Source organism: Malaclemys terrapin, chromosome 18 (assembly GCF_027887155.1).
Source record: "Malaclemys terrapin pileata isolate rMalTer1 chromosome 18, rMalTer1.hap1, whole genome shotgun sequence".
In the NCBI taxonomy this organism is placed as follows: domain Eukaryota; kingdom Metazoa; phylum Chordata; order Testudines; family Emydidae; genus Malaclemys; species Malaclemys terrapin.
Genome location: NC_071522.1, coordinates 17,216,870 through 17,229,825, shown reverse-complemented (window position 1 = coordinate 17,229,825; position 12,956 = coordinate 17,216,870). Strand labels below are relative to the sequence as shown.

At 43.8% G+C, this 12,956-nt stretch overlaps 1 protein-coding gene across 2 annotated transcripts in view; it reads right to left on the bottom strand.

The window, feature by feature from the left end:
* Window positions 1-12,944, bottom strand: part of ZZEF1 (zinc finger ZZ-type and EF-hand domain containing 1) — an 80,142-nt gene extending 67,198 nt beyond the window's left edge. For both annotated transcript variants that reach the window (XM_054008180.1, XM_054008181.1), the window contains exons 1-5: window positions 12,460-12,944; window positions 4,524-4,668; window positions 2,537-2,731; window positions 1,525-1,696; window positions 413-612 (exon numbers count right to left, since the gene is read on the bottom strand). In XM_054008180.1, the coding sequence (XP_053864155.1) occupies window positions 413-612; window positions 1,525-1,696; window positions 2,537-2,731; window positions 4,524-4,668; window positions 12,460-12,816 (1,069 nt within the window). In that variant the 5' untranslated portion in view covers window positions 12,817-12,944. The remainder of the gene's footprint in view (window positions 1-412; window positions 613-1,524; window positions 1,697-2,536; window positions 2,732-4,523; window positions 4,669-12,459) is intronic.
* Between the last annotated feature and the right edge of the window lie 12 nt (window positions 12,945-12,956).

The following is a 12,956-nucleotide window of genomic DNA, read 5'->3' as shown; positions in this document are numbered from 1 at the left end:
TGTGAGATATAACCCTTGAATTACGTTAATTTATTTTTCAGGTATGTTTTTTAACCAGAAGTGGGATTTTTGCTACATGCTAGGATCTAGCATATTGTGGCACCGCATAAAAGTCACTATAAATGCATTATATAAGTAAATATATATTTCAGCATATCCTCATATCTTCAAAGTGAGATGCTGGAACTGCATCCAGAATTATTTCAGTGGTCTACCTTTAACAAAAATTAAAACCAGATGCTATGCAAAAAGATTTTGTAAAGTGGGCCAGGAACCACAATCAAAACTCTTTTGGAATCATGGGCTTAGCCGAAAGCCTCTGTATGAACACCACAAATTTCAGCAAGCTACCCAGCCTTTCACTTTCAGAAAAGCAAAAAAGAAAACACCAACTGTGTCTTTATTGACTCACACATCTGACTAATGTTAGCGTTTTCCAACAATGTCACGTAGCCAGTGATATTGCTGGGAATGTGAACATCTCGGACCTCCTGGAGATTGCTGGCATTCCTTCCAACCGCCACCGTAACCTGCTGCGGCATATAACTCTGGTCATTAGCTGCCACTGCAATGGACAGATGTCTCAGAACAACATCTGGTTTCATCTTTAAACTGTAAGATGGAGAGAGAGAGAGAGAGAAAGACATATACATTTTCTTTTCTTCTCTTTAGGAGCTAAGGGCCCGACTTTCAGCCTAGCCTCTGCTAATCTCCACTTCTGCAAGCATAAGCAGCTGCAATGGCATTTATTGGTCTAGATATTCATACCTCATCACCATAGCACGTGAGTGCTTGAACTGCAGGTGCAATCAGGTATTGTCTAACTACTAATATTCAAGCCCGTAAATACAAAAGTGACCTCTAAGAATCAGGCCCTGAAACTTCACATCGTTCAGCACAATCTTTACTGTGCTATCTTGGCCATTACAGGAGTGTGAAAGCAGAACAGCACTACAATAGGACTCTCAGGTTTAGTTTCCACAGTATACTTGTACCAAATAAAAATTTGGTAACTAACTTACACTACAATTCAAAACAAATGTTATAGAGTGGAAGATAAGTTTATAAGAACATATATTAAATGTCATGTCCATGTTTACAGAAGCAGCGATACATTTTACTTCAAGATTGTGACATAATGAGTCTTCCTTTAAACACTGTCCAGTACAGGTATGTTAACATTCATATTACAGCTCAAACACTTTTTAAAAAGCCCAGAGATGCAAACAAATAAAAATACAAAAGCAACAACCCCCCAGCCCATTCCCATATACCCAAAACAAATGGGGAATACATATAAAACCCTAAGGTTTAACTTCATGTCTTTTTAACCAGTTGAAACCAAAGTGAATGCTTTTCATCTCAATGTAAAGATTAAGATGATGTATCCGATCTCCAAAAATCATATGTTTGCGTCAGACTACTCAAAGGTACAGTCCAGTGATATTAAAATAATCATCTCCCACTGTAAATCCTAAGGACTGACAACCCTAAAATCCAGATGCCTTTTACTATGCTACTCACCGTATCCAATGTGAGCGAGCACTCCCATCTGACTGCCAGAAGGATGAGGTTTCTCCATTAGTCATCTTGTCAATGTCAGCAGAATTGGATGAGGTTTCTATGTGAGTATAGCACTTTGTGACAGTTTTGAGTTTGTCCATTTCTTGGTTACCATTCAGATCACTAGGGCATTCTGTAAAGACATAGAAAAAATAAGTAAGTCACTGATAAGGAATTTTAAAAACAAATACTACGCACAAAAAGAAATCAAGTATCCCAAAATAGGTAGTATTGAGGGTATAATTCACAGCTCCTGTAAAACATTCTCTGCAAGTGTGTTCCATATTTAAACAGAAGATATCGAAGCATCATTACACTTAAGCAGTACACTGAGTGTGCTCCCAGGCTTCATCTTAATCTACTACTCTCATTGTGAAGTACTTCTATATTTTGCCTGGAGTTCTGCAGACATTACCTTTTACCATAGTCTTTTATACGGGGGGGGAAGGGGGAAAGATGGTCAGAGGGTATTATTATTACACGATAGCAAATGGTGAAAAAAAAAGCAAACTAACAAAATGAGGGAAACCTAGCCAGTCGTTCTAGAGAGGGAACAGAGCTCATTGCTTCCATGCACAAATTCGACTTGATTCTTTCAACTTGGAGAAAATAATCAAGTATGGAAGACTAGAAAATTTATAAAGTCAAGATAAAAATTTAGAAAGTGAAGTAAGCTATTTAAAGTGTCAAACACCTATTAACGTAGTGCCAGTCTTACTCAAATTCTAATACAATATGCCGCTTGTGTAACCACAGAAAACACATAGCCAATAAGTTAACAGACTTCTTTTCTACGTGACAATTTGCTTTAGAAAATGTTCACATGGAAATGGGTGTCAGCTTCAGAAGTCACTTCCAGCAGAAGTTTAGAAAGAGGTTAGGGGGTTTTGTTGTTCCTGTTGTTTTTAATTCCTACTTCAAGCCCTAGTTACACCAATCACATCATTAGAGAAATTTTAGTAAGTTCACATACCCTTTTCTTTTAGTAGAAGCCTATCTAAAGAATCCTTCAGTACTGAAGACCGCATAGTACAAATATTATTGAAGTACTCCAACACTGGGTAGGGGATGACAGTACTGGAAATGCGGTTCCGATGCAAGAATCTCAGTATCATTGAAGCATGAAGACCAAGGTGCTCTTTTGATTCAGAAAATATGTCAATAAAACCTAGAGAGACATAAAAGTTATTTCTGTTTCCTGTACCACCTATCTCACCCTGCAGCAACCAAACATCACCCTCTCCCCTGTCACAATATCTTATCACTGATCAGCTGCATTTAAATCAACTGATGAATCAGCTTGTGGAAGAGTTTTCCAGAAGAAATGGTGCAAGCTTAAGACATTTAAAACTTGACTAGGAAAAGCATAAGAACACAAATATGTTTCCGTCATTGGAACGATTTGGATGGGTTGACAAGTGTTATGATTCTAAATTCTCTATTTTGATGTCTCAGATTAAAAAGAACAGTTAAAAAGTTATTCATTGAACAGCATGATGACTTTAATAGGGCTCCAGTGCATTTATTTTAATACTGATTTATTAGATTCTAATGCTAACTTGATAACACTAATTTGACTTGAACAGTGTGCTACATTGGTGGACAGAATCAGACACACTAACTCTTCTCTGTTAGCCAGCAAGAAAAGCTGCTTGTCTAGTCCTATTAATCACATCTACATCAAGCACTTCTTGAGAAGGATAATTACAATTGTGAAGAAAGTTAAGTGACCGGTACATATTCCATTAAAGCCTTAGGATGCTGAAGTCTGGAAAGTGACAGATGTTTCAAACATCTGAAATTTGGAAGATATGCAGAAGAAACTGATAGACATTATCCTTTTTACTTCCTCTAATCGATTACGCATTAGAACATTAACTACCAGAACTCAGACTCTTACATATTAAAGTTTATAATGAATGGTTCAATTTTTTAGGCACTTAACATGATATGGCAGTTTTTGAGTTCTCTCTAATACCTTTACTATATTTACTTTAGATGTGTACAAACTGAGCAATTATAAGCAGTATGAAAGCTGAAATTACTCATGGTCATGATTATCTTTGAATTAACTCAGGAAAATAAAACATACAGTAGAACCTCAGAGTTGTGAACCCCAGAGTTCCAAACTGATTAGTCAACCATACACCTCATTTGGAACTGGAAGTACAACAATCACGCAGCGGCAATGACACACAAAAAAAACAAATACAGTACTGTGTTTAACGTAAAATACTTAAAAAAATAAAATAAAAAATAAAAGGGAAAGCAGCATTTTTCTTCTGTTTAGTAAAGTTTCAAAGCTGTATTAAGTCAATGTTCAACTGTAAACTTTTGAAAGAACAATCATAACGTTTTGTTCGGAGTTCCGAGCATTTCAGAATTACGAACAACTTTCATTCCTGAAGTGTTTGTAACTCTGAGGTTCTACTGTATACAAATGATGCACATCAATCAGGACTGAAAACAAAAATCAGAGAGTCAATTATAGTAGCTAATGGGTCCTTTCACTGCCTGTTATACAAAGAGGGTTGGGTGGTGAAAGAATGGATGACATGACTGCAGACCTAGTCAGATGGAGTGATAGATGAGGATATCTCAATTACCAAGTGTGATGATGGCATTGCCAACTACATGACATTAGTCAGAAAAATCACTCTGTGATGGCCAAGTTCAATGAGGAACTTATTTTCTATCTGTGATTTAAACCATATAAATCTAAGAAATTTCCCACTCACAATGAGGAAAAAAAATGTAATAATGCAAGCTAGCTTGCTGCTAATTCTGGGAAATCATGAGTCTTCAAAAACTTCACTTCCGTTTCTCATTTGAGGAAATGTTAACAGTTCGGGGAGATGGATTTAGAACTAAAACCACTAAATTACATTGTTTATTGCGATAGCCTCCCTTGAGGGGGTGGGAATAGGGAGGACAGTGGTTTCCTCATCTTCTTCTCTCACCTGGAACAAGAGAGCAAGCCTGCAGCTGTCTGATTACATGACTAAGTTCCCCTTGAAGATTGGCTCCACTGGAATTCTTGAGGGCCTCCAGCATGTTCTCCACATCCACAGTGCCATCTCCCTCAGCATCAAACTGTGCAAAGGCCTGCACGAAAGATGAAGCAAGGTTGGTATTTATTGCAAACAGAAAAAGAATGGCTGTCTGCGATATTCTGAACAAAAGAACATTCTAAAAGGATTAAAGAAAATCAGCATTTCCTGCAAAACTGAATTCATGGCAACAGGAAATGTGACTTAGCCGATTACAGATGTCAGTTAATTCTATGGCATTGCGCGGCTCTCCCACAAAAATCAATTAATGAGTTATATCTTAGGGGGACAACAAGCCATCTGCAACAGAGAGTCAGCAGGACCATTTGACATCTCCCAGCAGGATCAGCATCTCCTCCTAATAGGGTGGGTTCAGAGGAAAACTCTGTCAATCTGGTATGACTAGGAGATCAAGCCAGTTCCCCACTGCACACAAATCCATCACTCACTATCACCACACCCAATTTACAGTGGGTTCCCTTCAAACCAGAAGGAACTTCTTGAGATAGTAAAGGTTTCAGAGATGTTCCCTATATTTAAGAAGGGAAATACTATTAGAACCAGAAGAAACTTTTTAAACAATTCCCACTACACACTGTGCTCCTAAACTAAGTATTACATCCAAATAAAGTTGGCAAAAATATCCAAAGTCAAAACAAGAAGTGAATAGGTGTTTATAAGATTCCATTTCTTATTCAAGCGATCTATTTCCAGTTTCCCAGTATGCTGACCTTAGTGCACATGTAGGCAAATTATAAATGTTTATAACAAATACTGTTCTTTATACACTTAAAACAAATCTTTATATCATGTTAAACCCTCATCTCCAGCTTTTAGTCTTCCCCAAAACACCAAAAAGCAGTTGTGTTCAAAAAGGCGACCTATAAAAATAACAAATGCGAAATGTCTAAACTAAGCCATTTTAGAGAAATGACACACAGGTCTTCAGGTACTTGTCTTATTGTTACAGTGTAGTAAATACAAGGAATCAAATTTACTGGGAGAGCGGATGTTTGTGTATGAATCCCTTGTTTTATTGTTTGAATATCAAACTTAATATGCCTTTAAAAATAACATTAGAGCAGTGGTCACCAACCCATTGATCGTGATTGACCGGTCGATCCTGGAGCCTCTGCCAGTCAATCGTGTTCTCCGGGCTGCTAAAAGCCCAACAGCGCAGTAGTGCTGATGCAGGCTGCTTGCCTGCCCTGGCCCCATGACGCTCCTGAAAGCAGCTGGCTGCTGGCACATCTCTGCGGCCCTCGGGGGGAGGGAACCGGCCAATGGGAACTGCGGGGGTGGCATTCGCGGGTGCAGGCAGCGCACAGAGACCCGCTGCCCCTACCCCGATAGGGGCGGCAGAAACATGCCAGCAGACAGACGCTTCCAGGAGCGGCATGGGGCCAGGGAAGGCAGGCAGCCTGCCTCAGCCCCGCCACACTGCCAACCAGGAGCTGCCTGTGGTAATGGCCTCCTGGACGGAGCCTGCACCTTGCACCCCCTCCTGCATCCCAACACTCTGCCCCAGCTCAGAGCCCCCTCCTGCACCCAAACTCCCTCCCTGAGCTTGCACCCCTCACTCCCGCACGCCAACCCCCTGCCCCAGCCAATGCACATCCTACAATTGAGAATGTGACACGGATTTGTCACAATCCCTGAAGGATTTGGGATCTATAAACCACAAAAGAGACTAATAAAAAGTAAAACTCATGAAATGTCCAGTGGATTCTATGAGATTAGATGCAGTGTGACCATATAACCCCTGCATCCAAGCTCCCTTCCAGAGCTTGCACCCCAACCCTCTGCCCTTGGCTCAGCCCAGAGGCCCCTCTCACACTGCAAACCCCTTGGTCCCAGCCCAGAGCCTGCACCCCCTCCCAAACCCCTGCCCCTGGCTCAGCCCAGAGCTCATTCCCACACTCCAAACCCCTCAGCCCCAGCCCAGAGCCTGCACCCCCTCCCGCACCCTAACCCCTGCCCCAGCCTGGTGAGAGTGAGTAACAGAGAGAGGGAGGGAATAGAGTGAGCAGGGCGGAGCCTCGGGGAAGGGGCAGGGTAGATCCTGGGTTGATCTTAAATTCAAAAAGCAATCTTGTGCGTAAAAAGGTTGGAGACCCACTGCATTAAAAAGAGGTCATTTGAAATAACTAATTAGCTCAAGATAGCTATTGCCCACTTAAACCAACTGAATGGGCAAAGAATCCAGAAGATAAAGCCTAAAATCAGGAGCCTAAATGCCCTGACAGCATCTCTATGGCACACAGCCCAGTTTCAGTTGAAGAGTGTTAGAGATTTCAGTTTTTCCTAGAGCTGAGAAACTGTTAGCAACAATGTTCAAACACTGTTGCTAGCAGTTTCAGTGGTAGTGAGGTTATGGCATTAAGTGTAACAGCAAAGCAAGAAACTTAGATTTTGTTTCTGAGTGGAACAATACAGTGGGAATTAACTTTGTCAAACATTACTCAGGTTGTCAAAACAGTTCAAAGTACAGTTTAGAGTCAACCCACTGTTGTCTTAATAAGACTTTTTCTCCTGACCTTTGAAGTCAAAAGATAGTATATCCTTACTAATATTGGGAGCAAGCAGCTTTTATGTTAACAGGGCACGCCCTGAATATGAAGAATCAAACACACACCCTGAAAGCACTTAATGACACTTCCACCCAGCAGTAAGCCTGGAATTATATTTGTAGTTTCCAGAATCCCATAGAAGAATATGTTTAGCCCTCTACCATTTAAGCAGACACTTACAGCTCCTGAGAGGAATAGGCTTGATCTGCTGACAGCTATTCTAACCTAATTGCTTAGGGTAACAATATATAGGTGAGATTTTCAAATATATTTTTGACTCTGATTTTTTTTACATCCTGCAGTCAGATCTATGCACATACTAAACTAATTTTCACCTACTATGAAAGTAAGCCTAAAATAATCCACAATTTAAAACTTGTATTCATGTGATACAGAACAATGCACAATTTGCACAGGGCTGCTTATCTGAGTAATGTTTCTCTGGTCCATAGAGAACTACAACAACGTTTCAGTAAATGAAGCAGCCCTACTATTAATTTTATATAGGTTCTTATTCCATGCTCATCACTGTAGCACCGTAGCAGTAACTAATATTTTGGGCCACTAAAAGTATTCATGGTTGGGATTTTGAGCAAATCTGACCACGATCCCCCTCATGACTCAATCTCCCTTCTGACCTTTTTAAAGTATTGAACTCCTTAATAGAAATATTAAGATTCAATACTTCCTACCAAGATTAATATTGAGTACTAAAAATCAGTGGGAAATGGTTTTGGAAAGCTCTTTTCAGATGGACTAAATTGACATCTCTGCTCAGGAAAGAAAGCATGTGAATGAGTTGCCCCCTCCTCTCACAGAAAGAATAGGACTTGGCTGGATTGTCAACTTATTTAAGACTCCATTCTTATAAAAGTATGTAAATTTTCCTAAACTTCATTCCTCCAAAGCTTTCAGCATTGTGCAGTTTTCAAGAATAAGCTATATATATATACACACACACACAACATAATAGCTGCTCAAGCACAATATAAACTCTGCTCTCTACTTCCCAGATTTAGTATACCTTTGCACTTCTAGACAACCCATTAGTTTGCATGTATATCAAACAAATAATCTATCCCATCAAGGTAAAACAGCTTAATGCATAGTAATGGGTCAAACTTTAGTCTATATTGGTCAGGATTCTGTTGAACAGAAAGTGAAATCAGCTCACATCCTCTCAATGAATTAACTTCTGAACAATGTAATCTATCTTGGAAATCTAAACTTTTGGATCATATGGGCCTGTCTACAATACAACTACATCTTCATACAACAGCAATGTGGTTAAAACTGCAGCACAGAGGAGACCTAACCAGGTACCCATATTATCCTAGATCCTTTGAAAGATCTTTGATGAAAGGTCATGGGGATATCAAAGCACATTTTAACCCTATTGAATGGACAATTGTGTTAGCACCTTGTTCTCCAACATAGTTGTATCTCAGGGCCTGAGATAATGTATCAATCCATAGAGCTCAGTGGTTTGGATCATTATAAAAACCGCTAAGTAGTATTTCACTTTATTACTGCCATGACAAATGAGAAATAACCTACTTTGCTGGTTCTGATAAAGAATAGGCGAGTCAGTGATTGGATTTCAGCAAATGAAATAAAGGAACATACACCAGAGGGGCCAACTGAAATAAGCCTCTTTTAAAAAAAAAAATTAAAATTATTTCTTGTTAATTCCCAGTACTTTTGCTACTTTTGTCAGCGTTTATTTTAAAGAGTGCATATGTGAAAATATGGTCAATGCAGGACTTTAAAAAATGTACCAGACTAAATCTATTAGCCAGTGGCAATGAAAAAAGATGGAGGCAGGACCACTACAAAGGGTCAGGGACCGCATCCTAGTAAGAAACTCAGAATCATTCTGCTAGCTGAGAAGGAGGATGCTGAAATCCTTAACAGAGTGTTGCCCCTTGACTTTGTCCAGGAAATTCATCTTTTGCAACAGTGTATAGCTAGCAGATGTTTCATAAGCTTGATGTGCTCTACACCCTTTCTGACAGCTAAAACGAAAGCACTCTCCCTTCAACCTAAACTTCACCTCAGGACGTCTTCACTGCTGGGAGAGAATTCCACTAAACTTCTTTTCTCCAAACCTCAGGTTTTTGGGGTTGTCCCAGCTCCTGCTATAATTGCTTCTTATAACTGCAACAGCGGTGTGAAACTGACAGGATTCTTGACAGTTTAACAACTGGGTTTGAAGAGCAGCCATGAAACTAACCAAAGTCTAGTATAATTAATTCTCCTGCTGCTCTTATGAGATGTCTGCATAGTATTCCTGGGGGAATTCTGCGTCAAAAAAAAATAAAAATTATGCACCAGCAAATTAAACATTCTGCAAAATTCTGCATATTTTATTTGTCAAAATAACCCAATATAATCACTCCAGATTCAATTATTTCGGTAATTTATTTCAATACAGACAACAAAAAAGATTCCCACAGGAGTAGAGTTAGAGCAACCCCCTGCGTCCACATGGATCCTCATTGCAGGATCAAGGTATAAGTACCCTGAGGTAGGAGAGATGGGGAGGAAGGCAGAGAGCAGATTAGTCAGTTGAGAGTATGCATTAGCTTAGTGGGGTCTGTCCCTGGTCTCTTCTCAGGGAGAAGTGAGGGTGCTCCTTGCTTCTCTGAGGGCAAACAGACCCCAAGACTCACTTAGTTGCTCCTAGCTTCCCACCCTTCTTCAGCTCCCCCTCCCTTGGGATCCTTGCCCCAGGAACTGTTCCTCCTCAGCTGCTCCTCCCACACTCACTGCCCCCTCCCTCAGGGCATAGCCCTATGCCCTCACCTTTCCCTTCCCCTGGAAATTGACTCCCCTTTCCCACCGCACTGGCCACGCCCAGGCTCCAACACATCCCACCCCTGGGGACCCTCTGCTTTCCCCCCCCACCAACCATTGAGGCTCCTGTGCTCCCTTGTGACCCACCCCCAGCACAGGTTACCCTATGCTTCCCCCACCCACTACTGGGTGACCTGTGTTCCCCCCTCCCAGCCTGACTGATCCCTTCCTTGCCTGCCCCACCCCCAGAGGCCCTAGCAGAGCAGAGGAAACTGACCACAAGAGACGCAGTTGGAGAAATACAGCTCCTGGAGGAGGGGAACCTGCCTGCACATCACTGCAAGTAAGAACTCTGCCTGGGGCATGCACCACAAGCAGACCTCAGGTACAAAACTGGAGGGGGGTGGGTGCCCCCCTGCCCTCCCTAAATATCACCTTGGCAAAGGCTCACCACGGCTTTCCCACTGTTCTATGTGTGAGCCCCATGCCTCTGTAGGGTGAGCATAGCAATGGAGGCAAGGGGTGTGCACTAGAGCTGCCTCCCAGCGGGGAGTGCAGGCAACCAGCTGCACAGAGGTGGGGGAATCACCTTGCAGCCCACCCCCTGGGACACGGACTCCGCAGTGAGGCTGCACCTGACCTGCCTGCCCCTCCACATCAGGTGCACCAATGTAGCAAGCGAGGGGAACAGTCTTGCACGCACGCATGCCCACCCAGCCCTGCCTCCCCCTCAGGCAGTGATTTACATCTCTCCCAATAACTGAACTGACACGCACACTCAGAATGGCTGCCCGGGAGGGGCGCATGACCCCTCTCATCACTTCCATTTGCTTCCCCATCAGAATCTATTATTCTGCAGGGAAACAAAAAAATTCTTCAGGGGACATGAATTCTGTGTGTTGTGCAATGGTGCAGAATTCCCACAGGAGTAGCAATAGGCATTCTTCCAATAATTTTCTATCTTTGCTACCACCAAATCCTCTCCACTAAAGATAGCAGCAGCGAAAGTGCAAGTGTAGGTAGAGTACCCAGCAGTCGCAAGTGATTTCAATATCATTCATCTAACCTTGCTCAATACAGGTCTAAAAAAGTGGAAAATATCATAACAGCCTGTCTACAGTAGTGCTACCATCATTGATAACAATACTTCACACTCGGTAAGGCAACTCCCATCCTTTCATGTATTTATACCTGTTCCTGTATTTTCCACTTCATGCATCTGATGAAGTGGGTTCTAGCCCACAAAAGCTTATGCCCAAATAAATGTGTTAGTCTCTAAGGTGCCACAAAGACTCCTCGCTGTTAATACCAGATTTGTGTATTTGCAAAAAACAAACAAACAAACACACACTAGTGTAAATAAGGCCTAAGAATGGAGCAACTGCCAAAGAGGTCTCCGTTACTCAGCAGGTAAATCTCACTATTGGTTAGTAATTATATTTCTCAAGCCCTCTGTCAGTTCATTTACATTTAGAACATATGATGTTACTTTGGAGTTTTAACTGAAAAGATGTGTCTTCATCTATACAGACTAGAAAGACTAGCTAGTTTCTATAGCCTAAGGGAAACCATAATTTCTAAAAAAACATATTATGATATAATTGTTTTGCCATTTTGAGTGGCGAGAAAGCATGACAAGATCAGGAAGAAAGGCCACAGTGAGCGCTCGACACACCCAGCTCTGACACAGCAGGCTAGCTGTATAAAGGTGGGTGATGCTACAAATATCTGTGCATTTCCTCTAATACCACTTCCTATTCTTCTCCGGCCTCTTCTGATTCTCCCAGTCCCCACTCCTTATTCCATAATTCCTTATATGCTCCTCTGGTTCTTCTCCCTCATCCCAGTGCCCTCAATGTCCCTCCTGATCCCTCCCATCACAGCTCCTCTAGCCCACCCATAACCCCCAAATGTCTCTGATGATCCTTAGCCCCTTGAACTCCCTTTAATCCTATTGACCCCCATAGTTACCCTAATGTTCCTATGATACCCCGTTGTTCAACTCTTTCACTGCCTCTAATCCCTTCAATTCCTAGGTCTCATCTGATTCCTCAGCCCCAGTCCTCCCTGACACCGCCCCCCACAACCTCCACTCAGCTAACATCCTCTGTGTCCCCAGTGTCACCACAACTTCCCAGTTTCCCTCGCTAACCCCAATCATCACATGACTCCCGCCGCCCATCCCTGTACAACTCCCAGCCCCGGTCCCGTGCACTTCGCTAGCTCCCAATGGCCCCAAGCGCCACTTTGTTACATCCTCCACCCCCCTCAGCCCTCCTTCATTCCTCTTCCTCTCCGCCTGTCCTGATCCTCCCGTCCTGATCCTCCCACCGCCTGCTCATCCCCCCCCCGCAGCGCCCCCCGCAGGTTCCCCATCGGGTTCCTTCAGAACCGCTGGAGCAGGGCGGGGTGGCCGCCCCAGTCCCTCCCTACCCCCTTATCCCCCCCTCTCCCCGGGTCCCTCCGTCCCACCCCCTCACCTCCTCGCTCTCGCTGCGGGCCCCGGCCGCCGGCCCCGAGGCGCGGCTCTCCAGCACCTCGCAGAACTGCTCCAGGCTGACGGCCTCCTCGCCGCGGCCCAGCCGCTCCTCCAGCCAGCGCACCAGGGTGCTGTGGTGCCGGGACACGAGCGACTCGGGCAGGGCGGCCTCCCGCAGCCGGGCCGTGGCCTCCCGCAGCCGGGCCTGCTCCAGCAGCACCGTGGCCGGGGGCAGCGGGGGGAGCGGGCCCGGCCCAGGCGGGGAGGCAGCCCCGGGCTGCTCGGCTGCCGCCGTCCCTTCCATCTCCTCCTCGCCCCCCCCCTCCTCCTCGCTGCTGTGGCTCGCCACGTTCCCCATGGACCAGGCGCTCGCTGCTGCCGGCGGCGGCCTCGGGCCTCGCGCAGCCGCCGCCTCCGACCGAGCCGGCTTAGTCAGCAACCTCCCCCGGCCCCTCGACACCTGTCAATCCCGGAGGGAGGGGAGTCACACTGCCGCCA